The 20,925-nt window shown below is 36.0% G+C and overlaps 1 protein-coding gene across 9 annotated transcripts in view; it reads right to left on the reverse strand.

The window, feature by feature from the left end:
* The window catches only part of PCLO (piccolo presynaptic cytomatrix protein), a 385,852-nt gene that overhangs the window by 209,894 nt on the left and 155,033 nt on the right, over window positions 1-20,925 (reverse strand). For all 9 annotated transcript variants that reach the window (XM_080392024.1, XM_080392028.1, XM_080392027.1 and 6 more), the window contains exon 4: window positions 5,769-6,980. In XM_080392024.1, coding sequence (XP_080248150.1) covers window positions 5,769-6,980 — 1,212 coding nt within the window. The remainder of the gene's footprint in view (window positions 1-5,768; window positions 6,981-20,925) is intronic.

The following is a 20,925-nucleotide window of genomic DNA, read 5'->3' on the forward strand; positions in this document are numbered from 1 at the left end:
CTTACTAAGTGTCCTCACCTCCACTAGCAATTTGAGAACAAGCATCCCAAAGTCTCCTGATTTAAAAACTGTCACGTGATCTTCATATTTGTTATGACCCTCAAGAGTACAAGTAGGTAGTTATTTATCAACTTTGCTCATCTAAGCCAATGACCTCTGAAATACAGCAAACCATTTATTTAAATGGTGAATTTATCAACATCCTTGGCAATATGCTGAGTTAAAAAAAATTACTGTGGAATAAATATATTTAGAAAATGATAACAATGGTTACTTATAATTTAAGGGTACATTTATACTCATGTTAAATTGCTATCAATTGCAAGTATTTTCAAATGTTTATGCACACTAAAGCTATATTTAATGCCAAAATATCACAAATCAAATAGTTGTTATTGTCAGTTATTTCAGTTTTAAAAACTGGTCAGCTTTTTTCATTATTTGATTTACAGTTAAAGTACCTGTTCTTGCCTATAGACATATCACTGTGCACATAATTCTATATTAAATCACTAATATTAGTATTAATGTTACAGTAATCTACTAATCAATATTTTATTAAGTAATGTGCATTTCACAGGAGTTATGCTCTTTGCAAAATCACATACTACCTTGAATATAAACTAAGTCTGTTGTTACTAATATTATACCCAAAATGATAAACCCAAATATCTGATATCAGAGCAATATCCATTGCAATTAAAAATCAAATATGAAAACAAATATTTCTAAGTACAACTCCAAAGATAAGGCTGTGATTAATATATAAATATAGAGAAACCTCTGTATTTATGTACTACAAACAACTTTGGGAAGTCATCAACATGTCAGTACTTATTATTCTGAAAAGTTAGCCTGGGATATTCTCCAGTCCTTAATGACAGAATTATATATACTCTTCATAAAAAGTCAGTAATGAAGCATAGTCAAAAATTTTAGGCTTTGTATGTTATAGTTAAATTTTTCTTCCCTTATTACAGAAGAAAGTGTTCAAGGGCAATTTATTGTTTTGTTGTTTGTTTTTTTTTAAATACATATTTCATTAAAACCAAAGGATTTTCCCATCTAGAAATACCATGCCCCTCACTAAAATGTCACCTATGACGTGATTGTTATTTTTTATTTCCATTGTTCTTACTTAAAAAGACATACCCAAACAAACCCTGTGATCAATTTAGACAAGCTACGAGAAAATTCAAATATTGCTCAAGCTCAGAAGGTCTCCCAGGACTGATGGATAGACTGTGTCCATCTAGTGAAAATGCATGTCAGATCTTGGTTCTCCAGAGGGAGGTGAAGTGACACAGTCACTCGTGAAGCAAAGACAGAAGGTATCAACTAAACAGTTAAGCTAATAAATAGGTAGACAGCAACTGGACATAGAACAACTTTAGCCATACTCCTTATAGTTCGTGATGGTGCCACTATCTGTGAGTCCAATGATTGGTACCTAGTCAATGACCAAAGCAGAGGAGATGGCAATGGATACTGCTATTGCCCATCTTCTTGTGAACCTCAGTATATGCCATAATGTCACTACTATGAATAACGGGAAACTGAATATGGGAAAGACTGCTATTTGTACAGTACAGAGAAGAAAAAGGTCTACAATAAGGAAATAAATGTGATGAGAAAATCCACTTTTCTTTCAAAGCCCACCACAATATGACTATCTTTTCTACCATTATTGTATGTAAAGTTGTCTGCCCTGAGATATGTAATGCAAAAATTATCCTGCACATTGTGTTTTGAGATCATATGCATGTAACTTACAATAAATAATATTTTGTCTTTGTGCTTTTTTCCCCCTACTTCCTGCAGCCTGAGAACTATATTGTCATTAGCTACATCTATTCTTAAATGACTGGTAATTTACTCTCTATAGGGTTGGCCATCACATACACAAAGACAGTGTCATTGTCAAACTTGTCAACATACCATAAAATCAAAAATTTTAGATGAATAACAAAATACTGCAGAAACAATGCTGCTGAGGATCATATATATATTCAACAACTGGAGAATGAAAGAACATATTTTAATCAATAAGAAAAAAAACCCCACTTTTTTCTTGTAAAGTTTTCTTTGTACATGTTGAATTACTGGGCTTTTCTGAGTAGTTGAATGGCATTTTTCTCTGAAAGTTTGTCTACTGGGACTTTTTAATACTGGACAAATTTAGCTCCAATACAGACTCTGCTGGGAGAATCTTCTTTAGACATGATGAACCTGGAGATGTAAAAGCTGGAGGCTGGATAAGACTGTTTAAAAACAGCAAATGCAATCTCTTTAAGTAACAGTAAAAATGATCTAATGTAGGATGTATTTGTACTATTCTAGTGGCATTTCTACAGTGTCAGTGCCGATACATCATACAGCTATTTTACATTAGAAGGTTTTGCTTTAGAAGTATTATTTATTCTTACACTTCCTCACTTTCAGTATTCTTATTTGAAAATATAAAACAGTGCTTTAAAAAGTCACATTGGTTATCAAATCCAAATTGTCAGTTTTTAAAATTATAGCTAGCAAGATTACATTCTGTTGCACAGAACAGAAATTTTATTTTGCAAAGGAACTTAGTATTTTTAAAAGGTCATTCTGCTTAAATAAGAAATAAAGATATCTACATTATCAAAAAGTTTCAGAAAGTTAAAAGCAGTCTTTGGTTGACTAAACTGTTTAATCTGTATTTGAATTTTGTATCATCGAAATGCAACATTTTGTTTGTGTCCAGAAAGACTGCTTAGAGATAATTTTTTCCCCTTTATTCTGACTCTCTAGTCTGTGGTTTGTCATTTATGGCATGTGTTAGAATAATGTTGTCAAATTACAATATATTAATATTTATCTGTTACTTCACCTAAGCACATGATCATTTCTTGGTAAACATAAGAATATAGTAATAAGGGTACTTTATATAACACAGCTGATGTGTTCTAAATAGATGTCCAATTTACACCATGGGAATGTGTTCACATAGATATGTTGAACTACTTATACGTTAACTTGTAAGTTCCAAGATTACCATTTTATACTGACAAACTGTATGTTATAACTGTCCAACATTTCTAGGCAACCTTGTTAGAACATCTAACTGCTATTGCACATGTGAACAGTAGATAATGCAAGATGGTTTCTCAGGAAAAGCACCTGTAAATCATGAGCAAAGTCAGTTTATAATTTAAAACCTTTTGGAAGAGATCACTGTTTAAATTATTACTGGGAAAAAATGCTTTGAAGAAAAAATGGCTTTAGGATACCTCAGATCATACTTTGAGACTCAAATATTTTAAAATGTTTCAATATTTAACTCAGTTTGGTTTCAAAGGACTCTGGATCTCTAAATACCATTGATAACTGTGATTTTCCAAGCATCATTATACTGATTATACTGGAAAAGAACGTTACTGTCCCAATGTCTGTAAGGACTTCTTGTGGGAGTATTGTTTTGGGGTTTTTGTTTGGTGGTTTTTTTAGTGAAAAATGAGAATAGTACCATTTCTTTACCTCATTGGAATACTACAAGAATTAGTAATTACTGTTTATACAGATTTGGATATAAAATGCCATCAGCAGTTTGTCAAGTGCAGAAAGTACTAGTTTTTCCCTCACCACCCTATTTAAAAACAAACCTACCTGAAATCCGTCATATGATTCTGCCCTGAAGTACATGTAAAATGTATTCTTCAATGTCTAGATATTGTCCTTTGCCCGCTGAAATGGAATCAATGTGTGAGATCTAAATTGTTATCTCCTCTTTCAATTCTGCCCTTGCTCTCCTGATAAGAATCTTATCTATCAATGTTCAATGTACAGCACAGAGAACATTAAAATATTACCATAAATATAAATAATAATTTTAAAAATCAGTAATTTTTATGAAGTACAGGCTAGGTGAAGCACCATCTTTATTTTTAATTCAGAACAATTTGAGCTGCTGCTTTTTTTTTTTTTAATTCAGATTTTTATAAGGATCTGAAAAAGAAGGGAAAAGGGAAAAAAAGGCTTTTTGTGTAAAAATAGTTGTTCCTTTTTCATTTTTTGTTTGTCCTAATTTAAAAAATAGAAGAAGATATGTAAGGGTTTGGGTTTTTTATTCATGAAACTTCTGTTTTACTAGGTTTAGGTAAGTGTGCTTCAAAGTCTGATAACTAGAGCAAAAGAAAGATAAACCTATTTATGGTAATAACTCAAGAAGTCCTGACTTCAGTTAGAAGGCAGTGGGAGGAATTAAAATATAAGTGAAATACGAGTGAAATATATGTGTGCACCACATGAGGAATCACTAATAAATCTACAGTTAAAATGTCACTATCAGAGATGGAAATGTAATATGTCTATCTAAGATTTGTCCAGAGTATAATATACTTTCACCTCCTTACAGAATATAAAAATGACCAGATAGGACTGTGACTAGCATATGATAAAAATTTTCCCTTACAAATGTTTTCAACAGAAAAAAAAACTAAAACAAAACCACAAACAATCAAATTTTTAACAGTAACAAAATTTTAAGTCAACTTCTTAGGTTTTCTGCTATGAATTAAAAAAACCCACCAAAACTAAACCAAAACACAACCCAGAAGTGACATTTTGTTAACAAAAATAAGCTTACTCTTCTTGGAAAGTCCTGCAGTAGTGTCTTATGTTTGATATGTGATAATCAAATTTATATAGGTTTTTCGTAGATCTCCTTGTTTCTTCCAGAAGGGAGGATTTCTGGCTATGTTACTCTGAGCATAATTCAGAGATTCCCTTGGCACAATCAGGGGAAACTGTAACTCTTGATACGGTCAAGAAGACGAAACACAACGTGATAGGAGATACATTTCAGACAGGAAAGTTGGTTTACAACGATAGTAGTAATTTCCACAGCACAATTGCTGAATCAGAATATTTTTCTGTCCAAATATCTTGGTTATCACAAGGAATGAAAAATAATTACAAAAAAACCCCACAAAACCCTTGACCTATTTGACTAGGATTACTTGAAAACATAATTTTGTCAAAGGTTAAACACTTTTCCTAAACTTACTCCTACTTTTACAACATAATAATCAGCATCTAATTTGCAGTGCTGATATAAAAAACACATCATTTTTCATTTCCCAGCAAATTATGTATATTACCCAGTTCAGCTGATAGTGACTTGGTGACTCTGCATCCAGCAAATGAATTTATTTACGAAATGTGGACCTTCAGTAAGTGCTACCAAAAACTCATCCATTCATCAGACTTGAAAGCACACCAAGACCCCTTCCTAAATGTACTTGTGCATATGAGATAAGCAAATGAAATAGTAAAAAGATGTAAAGGTTGCATGCTTTAATATATCACGTTCAGGCATCATAAAGTATTCCTCAAATGTTTATTGTATTTTGCTACTGCAACACATTGTACACCTTACCATCACGGATTATTCCCTTTTGAGATTAAGAACTAAGAAAACACTCCCTTCAATAATTAAACTCCAAAGTCTGGATAATCTCCAGGTAAATAAATCAAGAAATATTGGGAAAATGATTAAACAGGAACTTTGCCTTAGTTTCAACTGCTTAACTGCTTGAGACTGAAAATCATGCAAGAAGTATTGAAAAGTTGCACGTAGAGCATAGGACTAACTGGTGAAACTTTCACTCAACAGGAGGCATTGATTTAATCATTTAGAATCACCATGTACAGAGACTAACAACAAAGAGCAGGAAGACATAGAGGAGAGAACTGTAGCAAGGGAGAAGGGGGGTGGCAAGGAGAAAAGCACTTACTGTTTTTTCTCTCACTGCTTCCACATGGTCAGCTCCTGGCAAAGGTGCTGTTTGAAGAGGAATTTCTTCTTCCTGAGCTTTTTCAGCTTTTGAAACCATTTGTGAAATCCCAGTTGTCAAACCCTCTTTCCTAACGTCCTCTTGCTTCTTAGCTTGCAGTTCCTTACAAGGTGCTTCAACTTCTGCTTTCTGTTCAGCAACGTGGTCTTTATTCTCAGCTGTAATCTGCTCTTTTTTGTCCTCTGGATGTGGTGTGTTTTTTTCTGGAAGCACAGATTTTTTATCTTCTTCCAATATACTTAAGGATTTCTTCTGATCTGAACTTATTGTTGCCGGAATTTTATCTGCTGCAAGTGTCTTCAACAGTTGCCCTTGCTGAAGTTTTGGTTCTTTCTGAGCTTCCTGTTGGATTTTCTCCACTGATGAAGTTTTCACGATTTTCTCATGTTGAACTTTTGGATCTTCTTTCTGAATTCCATGTTGGATTTTATCAACTGAAACTGCCTTTGACAATTTGACCTCCTGAAGTTGTGCATCTTCCTTCTGGGCTGCCGGTTGGATTTTGTCAGCTGATAGTGCCTTTGCCATTTTCACCTGTTGGAGTTTTGGGTCTTCTTTCTGAATTCCATGTAAAATTTTGTCAGCTGAGGGTATCTTTGCCAATTTTGCCTGTTGAAGCTTTGTGTCTTCCTTCTGAACTCCATGCAAAATTTTATCAGCTGAGGATGTTTTTGCCAGTTTTGCCTCTTGAATTTTTGCATCCTCCTTCTGAACTCCATGAAGAATTTTATCAGATGAGGCTGTCTTTGTCAGTTTTGTTTGCTGGAGTCTTGGGTCATCCTTCTGAGAAACACGTTGTATTTTATCAGCTGAGGGTGTCTTGGCGAGTTTTCCCTGTTTAAGTTTGGCATCTTCTTTTTGAATGTCTTGCAGGATTTTCTCAGCTGATGACGTTTTTTCTAGTCTCCCCTGCTGAAGTTTTGGAGCTTCCTTCTGAACACCTGGTTCTTTCGTTTTTGCTGCAGTGGGCAGTGTGGAAGTCTTTGGAGGGTGATGTGAAACAGCAGGCACAGGCTGTTTTTGAGGAGTAGCAGGTGGTTTGGATGCTGGTTGTGAGGGGCCTGGTTTCGGAAGTGGCACCTTGCCCACGTCCCCAAGCTGACCTGACATTGCCCTTTGGGTCTGGCAATTTAAGCACAGCCATTCCTGTACCTGTGATACAACAAAGATATGAAGTTACTTATTTGAAAACTTAACAGTAAAATCATATGGTGTTTTCAACTTATACAGTTGAATACTTCTAGCCTGAATGCTGTGCATACTGAGAGTTTACTTTCTTTCTTTGCTGCTCTTGCAGCAAAAGCCGTAACAACTTTCTAACAGCAATGAAGTGTATCAGGTCCCAGAAAGCCAAGCTGAACAAGTATAAAAATACACTGTGAAAATTAACAGCAACTACATTGTTCCAAATCATTGATGACCTTTACGTACAAACTTTGCTTATATATTTCTAACATCTATTGTTTTCTAAAGTCTGATAATCTGTCAATAGGTCCCACTGATTTTGTAAATCTGAGCAAAAGGGGACCCATGGCTTTTTGTGTTTCTCTTCAGAAGTTACCTTCCCCTCTTGAATTTGTCTATATGTATCACTGCAGAAATTTAATAAGGCTGTAACCCAAAAGAAAGATCCCCTGTATGGTCTTCTGCTCCCTTTACTGCTAAATCCCTGCTTCACACTGGTTCCTTTACTTGTCTTCCCAGAAAATCAGAAAAAAAGGACAAATGCTTATATCTGTGCAAAAGACCTTGTTGCCAGTTGCCTAGCTACTACATGAGAGGAGTTATCATGTTTCCAGTGGGATTTGGGGTACAGTTTCTTTAGAATAGCAAAAGGAAATTCTAAACACAGAAAAGTACTGAACGAAAAAAGCCCAGAATCTTCCGGATACTAGAAAAGATAATTAAGCTCTACTTCACTAGTGCAAAATAAGCTCCACTGGAATATTAAAATCTTTGTATGCTTTTTTAAAACTTCTTTTACTGTGACAATGGAAGGTCTTGGCAATACAGTTGTTGTATTTCTCTGATTTAGAGAACTCAGTGACCTACTGAATATGAAGCACATGAAAAAAAGCAAAATTGTTTTATTAGTAATTATATAGGTAATACTGAAGATAATATTAGGATGGCATGGATGACTGATCAGTTATATACCATTGAATATTTTAGAATCTCCAGTGGTATAAAACCAGTTGGATAGATGTGGTATTTAGTCAGAAGAAGGGGTATCTGGCAGAAGTGTGTGACCCCAGAAACATTTGTGTGTTTTATATTAACAAGTAAAACAGTAATAAATGAGCTAACACCAAAAGTGGAGACTCTTAACTCTAGCTCTGCTCCTGCCAACAAATGCCCAATGACAGGGGTATAAGCATCAGACTCCCTGCTTTCCTTTTTTTGACTCTAACTTGCCTTTTTCAGCGTAAAGAGGGACCTTAACTTCAACAAATGCACTGGCAGGTTTTCCTACCAAGAATACTTAATGCTTGGTGATGCCACTGATGTATGTATGGATACAGAATTTATCACAGAGGGATAAGGGTTGGTCATGACAGGACCACAAATGTCTTTTCAAGATGGTGAGGCATCTCTCTATTCATCTCTAATGATGGAGCTTACACACTCAGGCTTCATATCCTATCCAGGATATTTCTGAGCCTATTGGTGCACAGTAGGTATGTCCAGAAAATTAAGATTTTTGGTATCTTTAAGAAATTTAAACATTTTAAGATTAGCTGGTTTAAAGCATTCATTGGAATTGTGTAAAAACTACCAAAACTCCAATTTATGAAGTCTATTTGCACACTTCAGATCCAAATCCCATTGTCTTTACAATGTTACTGGATTTTGATTGTTTTTAAAATAATTGAGTCTCTACTATGGTGCTGCTCCTTTGGAAAAAAAATAAAAAATAGCTGGTTAGGCTAATAAGTAAAAGATAAATTACAAGAACTGTAGATGAAATGACAATTGCATGTGAAACAAAATTTAGTAGGAAAAGCTCATTTGGACTAATTTTGCTGAAACAGAACTAAAGAGAAGCTATTTAATGCATAAAATAATTGTCTTTGTCTAGCAAATATTGTTTCAGGCACAAGAAATGCAAGAATGCATTATCATTCAGGTCATCTAACAGTTGCCTTGCGTATTTATTATTCTACTTTTATAGAAAATGACCTAACTAGAGAGTCCTGGTAATTGACACAAATAAATATTTATTAAAAGTATTTGACAATATTGTCCCAATAAATGAAGTTTATTGACTGAATAAGCTGTCTCGAAATGCAATGAAGCCCCTAATAATTACTGTGCCCTTTGCCACTGAACGGGGTTCTCTATCAGACTATTAAACATAATTTAGGTTTAGTTTTTTCTGTGCAAAAAAGGATTAAAACATAATCCTCCAGGGAAGATTATCCTTCTCCATAAGACAATGTGCTCCAACTACACATCATTTGTCTGGGAACTACTAATTAAGAAATATGAATAAAAGGAACTTGTATTTTAATAAATGTGTAAAATCTAACAGGTTTTTTGCGAGTATTTCTGTTAGAGGGGTTCATCTGGATTTTTTACTATGGTTTCCTTCCTTTTTATGGGCAGCAACATTTTTTTCCTAGAAAACAATATCGGAAGCTGTAAGTACGCTGTGACCTGCCTTTTATAAACTTAAAATAGAATAAATACATCAGCAAGCAAATCTGGTGAACAGAAATACATGTTGTTAGTATTATCAGAATTCTGTAAGTGACTAAGTATACTAGATAACATTTAGCATACTTAGACTACAGACAGAAAGATCCAGTTTCACAGTGTCCTTGATTCTTTTCTCATAAAAGTTGTAAAGACCACTATACAAAATTGACTAGATAATTATAATAGACCAATTTTGATGTTAAATTTATTGGAGGGCACAAAAGCTTTTAAACCCACTAAAAAGTGGGCAGGTTTTTCTTTCTTAAATCAGCCTGACAAATACTCATTTCACAATGCAAGCAGAAATAATACCATTATTATTTGTCTTAATATAGCTTCTGGCACCACAGGGCACGCCAATAAGGAAATACATTAATGTTATTAAGCTTCTCAGAACCGAGGCTTAACCATCCTTGGTCAAAGCCTTGCCAAGCTGCTGAAGAGGGTTTTAAACTAAAGTTGCCAAGGGAGGGGAACCACAATCCATCCCACTCCTACCAGTTTGGTACTAATGCCATCAAGAGATGCCTAGAACCTGGAAAAAAATTGCAGGGCAGCGGGAGACCACCTGAAGAAACAAGGGAATTCCAGCAACGGCACCCAGTCAGTCAGCTTCATCGGGACCCACCTCACATGCCTCTATGCAAACTCACGTAGTGGGGAACATAAACAAGAGGAGTTAGCGCGCGCACCTGTGGGGCTGTGATCTGCTTGGCATCAGGGAGAAGTGGTGGGATGACTTTTCTGGCTGGAGTGTTGAAATGGAAGGGTACAGGCTGTTCAGGAAGGCCAGGCAGGGGAGGTGAGGAGGGGGTGTCACCCTCTGTCGGTGACCACCTGGAGTGCACGGAGCTCTCCCTGGGGATGGGTGAGGAGCCATGAAGATGATCAGAGGGCTGGAGCACCTCTCCTATGAAGACAGGCTGAGAGTTGGGGTTGTTCAGCCTGGAGAAGAGAAGGCTCCATGGATACCGTAAAGCTTTTTCCAGTACCTAAAGGGGCCAACAAGAAAGCTGGAGAGAGACGTTTTACAAGGGCCTGTAGTGATAGGACAAAGGGGAATGGCTTTAACCTTAAAGGGCAGATTTAGATTAGGTATAAGGAAGAAATTATTTTCTGTGAGGGTGGTGAGACACTGGCAGAGGTTGCCCAGAGCAGCTGTGGGTGCCCCATCCCTGGGGTGCTCAAGGCCAGGCTGGATGGGGCTTGGAGCAACCTGGTCTAGTGGAATGTCCCTGCCCGTGGTGGTGGGGGTGGAACTAGATGATCTTTAAGGTCCCTTCCAACCCAACCCAATCTATGGTTTTATAATCTTCAGTTTCATAACAACATAATTAAGTGCATGGTTCAAGACATGCTATACAGGTATTCTTAAAGAACATGTAACTTCATACATCAAATGCACATGTTTTCACAGTACCATTTGTTTGTGACGTAATTGGGATTTATTTCCTTATATTCGTATCCAGTTTCTAGTGTCTCTATGTTTGTTTCTTTTCTATGCATCTACATTTGGCTCTTATTACTTCTCCTAGCTCTGCTGGTTAAGTAGATCCCATTTACTGATTCTTCAGCTGCACCCTACTCACTGCCCATACAGTTGCTCCTTCTCAGATTCATCAAGCCACTTCCCTCATTTAAGTCCTTCAGAGACTCAGTTCTTTGAACTGCCTGTAATGACTTCAGCAACTTTAATAATAGTAGTAAGTATTTAAAAACAAGAACAGTTACCCAGCCACTGTTTCCTCTCAGCTTTGCTCACTGACCCTATTCAGTCTGTCTTTCTTGGATTAAAGTTCTTCAACTCAAGGACTGTGATTTGAGTTGAGGACATAGTAGAACAAGTCTCTTAGAAAGGAAAACATTTACAATTAACATAAGCAATGCAAGGTGATGATGAGCAAACTGCATTAAATCTTGTCAAGAGATGGAAGTCCCAGCCTTGCCTCCTTGCCATACTGATGCAAGTGATGCTAGTGAAATAACCTGGAATTGTTCAGATACACAGTGATTTAATGAACACTGCTATTCTCCTCTTGGAGTTTTGTTGTATCTGTATCTTTTTACCACTTTATTTTTTAGCATTGCTATACACTTCTCCTGAGCTGTGCTTTAAATTCCAGTCTAAGTTTTTATAATCATGTGGATATTTGATCACAAAAAAGCCAAGAAAAATCTTCTTATATCACCAACCCTCTAGCTCCTAATTCTCTGTCAGAACAGTTCTCTGTAAAATCAAATTTTGTACCATGAAGTCATATGCCTCAGCTTTAGACTTGTCTTTTCCTCAGTTAACCTCATGCCCTGAATGCAAGCTTTTCCCTAAGGCTATTTTTTCAGTTAGCCTGTCAACCCAAATTCATGAGGACTTGGGAAATGGACACCATCTTCTTTCAGCAGTCTTCACTAGATAAATCTTATAAGCTCTTTACAGAATTCTTCACACCCTTTGTTTCCAGAATTGGTGGTCAACACTATTATTGACAACACTAGTGATACTAGTGTGCTTTAGTATTCTGAATCCATGGCACTTTCCCTGTGTTTTCAGCAGTCCTTAAAACCCCATATTGATGTCCAGAACAATGTAGCTGTTTCCCAATGTTCTCCTCATTCACTTTCATAACAAACAAATGCCAACAAGAAATAGGCAGACAACATTCATCATGCATATCTGTTTTCCAGTTGTCATGCAACAGCTCAGGCATTTTGGTTCCTTTGCTTTTGTATTCATATACCATAATATTAGATAATTTCAAGTAGAAAATAATAGATCAACTATTCCATCTCCCTGCCAGTCAAGGATTCTTTATTGAAGTATGTTGATAAAATCATTACCCACTCTTGGCAAACACTGACTGGCAAACGAGGGTTTTTTTCTCACTCTAAGTAACTCAACTTACTTAATATATTTGTGAAGGCAAAACCAAACACTTCTTCCTAGAAAACATCTCTAAGTTACTTCAGAAGGCAAATACTTTAATTTCATTTAGATACCAACAAACTACTCCCTTTGTCATGGTTAGATGATATCTTTATCCCTTCCTAATTCTTCCTCCTCACTGCTCTCTGGAAAACAAAGTCATAAAACCAACACAGGAATGAAAAAAAGCATTAAGAAATAAATCTCTGAACAAATAATATACTTCTGATTTTGCTTTCTAGAATAATCACATTGCAAAGCAGAATCTTTATCAACAGCCCCATGCTAATTATAAAAAACCCCTGAATATATTTATGAAAAGAAAAGTATGCTTTTTCTCCCTGATTACCTCATAAACAAAACAGAGGAAAGGAGCAATACATGCAGTCACTAAAATATTTTTTCTTACTACTCAAATTTGCCATCTTCTTTTTTACTAGGCATAGATTTGAGTATGTTTCTTAGAAAACACAAAAATATACACCTAAAAGTAAGATGTCTCTGGCATAAATACTTATATTAACTAGTTGTTATGAGATGCTAAGACAGTTTTGCCTTGGATATTTGTTTGTAATTTATTTGGTTTTTTGTTTTCACAAACTTGTACAGCATGTTTCCAAGATCTCATAGGAATAAGCCACTTAATGAAATAATTGAAAAAGTAACCAAATAGCCCACCCAGAGAATAAAAGCTATCTGGATGAGCATAGCAAACTCCATCTTGAAGATCAGAAAAAGCAGGGATGAGGAAAGAACTCCCAAAAACTGAGCTAAGACCAATTCTGCAAAGGAAATGTAATCAAGCAACAAATATTTGGTAACCTTGTAGACAAAAAGGTATCTACAGAGCAGTTAAGACTGCTTCAGAGTTAAAGTATAGTCCATGTAATATGTGCTTTGATCTCCAATTTTTATGATAGTGATATTGAACAGAAGCAAATGTCAACAGAAATGAGGACACAGAATATAAATCACCATACTGAACATGGAAATCCATGAACATGAACAGTATCCATTAAAGTGTATTGGCATAAGAAAGCCAAATTAAGCAGCTATGAGATACACACAATCCACCCAAAGTGAGTGACAGTGACACACAGCTTAACCACATTCAACTCACAGCCACTTCTATTTAATATGTAGAAATGTTCCTGGTAACTACGGCTCTGCTAGTCCAATTCAAATGTTTAGAAAGTTTTAGAAAACTATTTGAAAGAAAGTTGAATTGATCCTTGTGATGAAGAGAAGGGACTAAAATGCAACATGAGCTTACTGGGGGAAGACTGTGTCAGATAAGCCTTGTATTTTTTTCTTGAATAATGTAATTTATTCTAGAGGTAAAAATTAAACTATTACATGTTGAGCCTACTTGGATTCCAGCACAATAACGAAATCTGTGCCACTATGAAATGTTTAGTCAAATTTGCAGAGATGAGTCAATAAATTTCCAGGTATGAAAACCACATCTCCTATAGAGGGAAATTACCTTCCATTCTTTTTATGCTTTAGTTACTTTCCTACTGTTTTAGTTTCTTTACAGTAGATATGAACACAGGTTTTGGAAGCCTTCACATCCTCCTGTCCCTGAGAGATCTATTGTAACATGAGGCCAGAGTCACTCTTCCCCTTGTGAGGTCCCTGTCCTGCTTGTTACAGAATGGCACGTTTTTGCAAACAGGAGAGAAGGAATACTGGAAACCCTTGGCCCAGGGGTTCAGATGTCTATGATGCAAGGCGTAGGTTGGTGCAGCAGAGCTGTAAGTCCTCAATTGAGTTTTACTGTGAAAAAAGGCTGTAAAGATGTGAGAAGGTGTTTGAGAGAAAGCCAGGTGCTATAAGAAAATAATAATAAAAAAACCCAAACAAACAAAAACCAACAGAGTGTCATTGGGAGAAGAATTCAAGAAGAAAAATACTGACATCTAAAACCAAAAGAAAAATACACAGAAGTGGATGACAGCAACTCAGCAACAGCGATGGTCAGTTGGTTTGTTCCAAGGAGCAGAAGCTGATGCTCCCCAACCTGAGTGATGATTGCCTGCCCAGCAAACACTATTCATGGGCCCTGCTGAAGTAGCGAGTATATTAACGGTTCTTCAGATGCATGTCTGCTATGTGTGTTCATCCACAAATAATTGCTCTGCACTCCTAAAGTGTACTCCTTGCTGAGTCCCTCTGCACAGAGTAGACATTGCCTAAACAAAACAATGCAGAGAGGGAAGGTTACATTCCCATTTAGAATGGGAATGGTGGCCTGAGCATTCCCTTAGGATGTGTGAACTACAAATTCAGATCCCACCCAGACTGAGAACTCAGATCTCCTACCTTTAGGGGAAATATTCAAATCGCTAGACTTACGTGTAAAAAAGTTACCACCACCATCACACAGAATAATAGAGGGACATACATATTCAGACCATGACCAACAAATCAGGTTGTAGATCTGGCAGGAGAAAAAAAATAAATAAATAAAACCCCCATACACTGTTCTTCATCCAAAGTGTTAGGGAGGATGTAACTGCCTAAGCAGCCAGCTTGGCACACACAGGGTCCACAGCTGAGCCTCTACGGTGTCCAGAGTTAGGAAAATGTAAGAAGGTTTTCATAGATGCTGTATGCCTGTGGAGGTCACAAGCAGTGTTCCAGGATTATTCTCCTGAATTGGTACGCATAAATTTTGTCTAAAATGTCACTTCGGATCTTAAACATATTTTTTGATTTTACCACAAGTGGAGAAAGGATGTGCAAACAAATGCTTAGTCAGATGACTGGGTTTCGGAGAAGAGGTTAGAAGAATATGGCTAATTTAACCTAGGGAAATTAATCCCACAAGTATGACTTATATTGGAGGAAAGGTATACTGGCTGCAAACCAAATGGATATAAATTTTCCATGGTTAAATTTAGGTTTTAAACTAGAAGAACTTCCTTGTCATTACTGATTTGCAGTTTGGAGTATGACACAATAGGAGGGGTGGCACAGAGAAATGCAGCTGATTTCAATATATGATGTGATTGCCAACAAAATCAGTCAAGGATTCATGAAATCCTACCAGTTTTACCAACTGCATTCCTGCATTAGTACTCATGAGCAGAATGCATTGTTTTATCAGCATTAAACAGATTCACAGCATTTAGCTGACTTTAAATGTCAAGCTATCTTTCAGCCACCAAAGAGAGATCACAGAAATCCATAAAAGCTGATTCAGCTAAATACAAAGTGTCAACATAAAACAAAACCAGCAAAATTTGCTGTAGAATAAAGACGTTTGTCAACAGGAGGAAGGATTACTCTTGTAGTCAGAGAATGCCTTTTTTTTGTTGTTTGAAGTTACAATGAAGATGAGACTGTTACCTGAAAAATGCAAAAAGATGAGTAGCTTTTATCTTTCTCAAATAAAGGCTTTCAGTATGTGATTGAGGAAGACCAAGTTATCTCAGCATCTCAGGTTATTGTCATTAATTGATAAGCTTGCTTTTAAGCCATCACAACTGTGAAATCAAATAAGTTATTTTCAACTGTTTTCCTTGCAGACTTGTATACGTACTCAGTTACTGCTGCTCATGTGACATGTTGGGATATTTATTAAAAGTCACAAAACCCGACATAACTAAAAATGGATTTTATATATTTATCTCTGTTGCCACTGGGAAGCCAATACAGCAAAAAAAAGTGAAAGGCTCTTACCTATTTTTCCTGCTTGCATCAGTAGAAATATTTGCTATATGCTTCCTGGCTACTGCTGTGCATTATCTATCGAAAACAATAATTGCTATCCAGGTTTATGCTGCTCAATTATTGTAGATACACAAAAGTCTCAAAAAACTTTGGTCAGTGTGTTGGAAGATACAACTAATATCAAAACAAGAATAGAATCCAGCTTACTTCTCTTTATGTCAATTTTGAAGTGCTACAGAAACCTAGAAGAAAAGAAAACAAAAAGCCAAAAAAACCCCACTTAACCTCTGCCTGTTAAAGGGTATTGCCTCTGACAGTGCTGGTATTTGTTCCGAACTGTGATACCTTAGCATATAGTCTACATGAGTTGCCATTTCTGCATGCTGCTCTAAAGCACTTTCATGTTTTTACTTGGCATCTAACGGGTAGCAACAAAAGTAAAATCTATTTTATTCTATGGCTGCAGTCCACAACCTTCTGTCTTAATATTATGGGAATTCCAATCATTACTGAAGGAAATAAAGCAGTTCTAAGAAAAGAAATCTTAAATTTCTCTAAGGCTGTTTTAGCTTGCCATCTTCACAATAAAACATTTTGGAGTAAAACTGTCATTAAATCCTTTAAAAATTACCTCCTGATCTTTTTTTGCCTTCAGTTGCTTCCAGCATCTTCCAGCATCTCAGTAATGGCAATATATTTCATGGTTTTAAAGTGAGAAACATTCCAGAATATTAGAAGACATATTCAAATCACATAAATTCAAGTTTATTGGAATACTGTATAACTGTTTACTGCGGTCTAACTGCACACTTATTCTTTAGGCTGTTAAATCTTATTTGTAGCTTAGCATTGTTCAAAACTGGGGTCGGCACTACCTAAGCATGTGAGAATGCAGCATTCCCACTAAACTGTGGATGTGTATTGTGCAGACATTTATAATTGTGGTTGTTAACTTCTACCTTCAATGGACATAAATGGTAACATTTAGAAGGCAGTTAATGTTATCTATTACAGGACATTAGACAGGAAGACTGGCACTTTTAAAGTGCCTGTGTCCACTGACCACAGGGTGGGAGTGTAGCTGATTAGACCAGTTACTCATGTCTACAGTTGACAGTGAATATCACCTTGATTTTCGAGCTGGAAGAAACTGCAACAAATAAAAAAAAAAAATACGGGAGAACACATATGGCAGAGGTAGCATTGACTAGTACACTAGGTGCATAGTTACCCCCTCAAAATCTGCTCTGAAGCCTCTGTCTTGAATGCAGTGACTATGTGCAACCACTGTTTGGGTCTTCCCCTCCTTTGTGTTTTTTCTTCTTGTTAATATCTTCCATTCAAGTTTGTGCTCACTCACTAACAGAAGCTTTCAGAGACTCTGAATTTTTGAATGAACACATCTGGATGCTGGAGTGAAAACAACAATGTAAGTTGCTCAAAAAGGTGCCAAACATCTCACCTGTTTTTCTGAAGTGTTGGTAGATCCCAAGAAATTCTTCTCTACCTTGTTACTGTCCTGTCACACAAAGCCTGATGACCTCCACAGGTCCCTTTCAACTGCAATCATTATGTGATTCTGTGAATGTGCTAAAAACTAATACTCTTGGCAGGAGAAACTGTAACATTTTATTCAGTCAAAAGGTTTCAAAATCTAAATTCAAAAACAAAAAGGTCTATTTTATAGAGTGGTAGAGCAATCAGCAAGTTATTCCTAATGCCCTAAGATTTTGCTTTGGCTCCAGAAAAAAAATGAAAGCCCTTGTGGAACTTTGTCAGCTGGTTTGCTGTCATTAAAAATCTCTTTCCCTCACACCAAGCATTAAAGGAAGAGAGTTGTAAATACTGCTGCAGATCACCAGAAAAGTACAGAGGAATTGATGCTTCTCCCACGTGTCAGGAATTATTTGCTTCTTAATTTTAATAAGGTTGGGACTTCTGAATATTCCACTCAATTATGAACAGATGAAACACAAAATATGACAACACAAGGATGACCTACTTCCTCAAATGAATGTGTATGGCCTTACCTTACTTCGAGATACATCCCAATAACTTCAGAAAAAGCTCAAATTTTCTATCTTTTTTAGCAACTGTTCTGCTGTCTGGGAATTTTTATTTTAGTAATTACATTTGATAGATAATGGGATTTTTCTGTGTATAGTGGCTGTGTATACTTTCCGTTAGTTATTTTGCTGAAGACCCTTAGAGGCTTAGAATCATGCTGTCAATGCATAAAAATGTATCACTAGTGTAGACATCATCATAGATGCAAAACAAGCAAAGCTGTCAAAAAAATAACTTTTTTATTGTGGATGGGGAACATCACTACACTTGGTTTTACTCTACATCTACCTGCACTGTCATGTGTTTGTTGGGTTTTTTTCATGCACTATTATAACAAGATGACTAACAGTCCTCCTTTGTATTGGCAAGTTTAGAGGTAGGGGTGCTGTTGCCCAAAACAAAGGAATGAGTCTTCCTCCTCAGTCTTACACAGAAAATTCCCGTCAAGCACTTTGCTGCCTCTGGTGACCACTTCTTTTGTTACCATGGCAAAATCAACGCAAATGAAGGAAAAAAAACCCAAAAGTGGATATGTGCATCATCCAAATGCCAAAGAAGTCAATGGCAGATCCTCAAGGACTTCAGTGGAATTGGGATGATTAAGATCTGTGTACACTTCCGAGAAATTCTGGATTATAATGTAAATCCATAAACATTATCTTAAATGGAATAAATATTTCTTTTTTTGTTTGTTTTTTAGGTTTGTTTTTTGGGTTTGGTTGGTTTTTTTTGTTTTGATTTGTTTTGTTTTTTACAACTGTAAGGAAAGATTTGGAAACTGTAACTCCTTTGGACAATTATATATCATACTTGCAGTATCTGTCATGAAAATATTGAATGATCTCCAGGTGCTACCACAATGTAATTTTGTGTAACCTCTGCTTCACACAGAATGCTACCCTGTAAGCCTACGGGTTGAATGTTTTAACTAGTGATTCTATAAAACTGAATTTAGGAGAACCTGTTAACAGGCAATGTTTTATTAAGAGAGTGTTAAAACAGTCTGTCCTATAATAAATACCCTCTTGATTTTCCATCTCTACCAAAGATTCATTAAAATATGTATCCTACTGTTGGTTTCTTTAGTTCAAATGGAGAATATCTGCTTCATGTACATGCTTTATGTTTTCACCTTTACATACAAGTTTTCCAGAGTCTATACTATGGCTTTGTTTTAGAATACATACTGCCATCCATTTATTTTTGTATTTCCAATATGAACATCTAAAGAGTTAAGATACATGGAGTGGCATCTAGGTTTGGGTCTTGGGTTTTCCGTTGAAGTGTAATATTCCAAGTTTGTTTTCAGATTACTTCCACAATTAACTGCTGGCCTCTAGTCAAGGAAATAACCCACCCCTATCACACCAAGGCAGTGTACCCTTCTTTCACTGTGACAAACTCCATAAAACATAAGAGGATCCACAGGGGAAATATATCTATCCTTACACCACAGTTTCCTTCTCTGGCAGGAAACTATGCATGCTCAATTGTGCAAACTATATTGGTAGGCACAGGTATTCATGATATTGCCTTAAAAGAGAATACAAATTTTAAAAACCAAGAAGCCAATCAAACAAAGATCAACTAGATTTCTTTTTCTTTTTTCTTTTTGTTTTTTTAAGTTTTTAAGATATTTTTGAATATTGACTTTTACAACAAAATATGCATGAAAATCAGATGTGGAGAGTGTCAATACCATCTTTATGTTAAGCAGCCTTCCAATCCAAAGTCCATTCCAGCATGTTTTCAATATTATTTTGGTATCTCACTTCACTCAAAATGACACTGGAGATTCAGTATTTACTTCCAGGATAAGAAGTTAATGATTATAAACATACTTCAGCATATAACTGACAATCATAGTCAGATAACAATTGTTGCAATGACATTCTCTTTCACAGCTTCTTTTAAGGAGATTCCCAATTAGATGACCAAAACAATTTCAACTTACTTGTATCCATGAGACATGAAGGTGCCATTGTGCATTAATTAATATCAGTACATGACCTCTATTTTACATTATTCTTAACTTCTTTGATGGCATTATTGTAGTTATTCCACTTAGATCATATATACCAAAGTTGTGTTAGTGTCTGAAGCAATAATTTTATAGTATAACAGTGTTTAATAACTGGCTAGTTGCAAACTCTGAGTTTTAAAAATAATGTTAATTATCGTAATCCTTCTTGGCTATATGTAGATGTTGAGTAGCCCTATTATGCTTCTTTGTACCCTTTATTATAACAGTCTCAAGGAATAACTGCATTCTGCGCTTTCTAGTAGCTGAATCATTATTCCCCACACAACTGGTCAGCAGAGAGCATGAGTATTCCCATCCCATCACTGCTATTATTTGTTCTGAACTGACAAAATGTCTAGTGTCAGGGATGGCATTAAAACAACAAACAATTCCATCCCCTGAAGAGTTTGCGGTCTGTTCAGTCCTGTGTTCAATGCTGACCTTTTATGGAGAGTAGAGAAAATGTTTTTTGTTCAAAAACTGGGGCTTAGCTGTGGAACTAGATGAGGCGAATTCTGTACTGAAAAGGACAACCTATTCTTTATGTTTCAGAGTGTCTAGCACTCCATGGATCTTTATCAGATCTCAGAATATATATTTGATGATAGACTACAAATGCAACCTTTTTTATCAGAACCTTAATGGATCATATTAATAAACAGCTCAACCACTTTCTGTAATATCTTTTTTTTTATTATTTATTTTGGCCA

Source organism: Falco punctatus, assembly GCF_963210335.1.
Source record: "Falco punctatus genome assembly, chromosome: 6".
Taxonomy (NCBI): Eukaryota; Metazoa; Chordata; class Aves; order Falconiformes; family Falconidae; genus Falco; species Falco punctatus.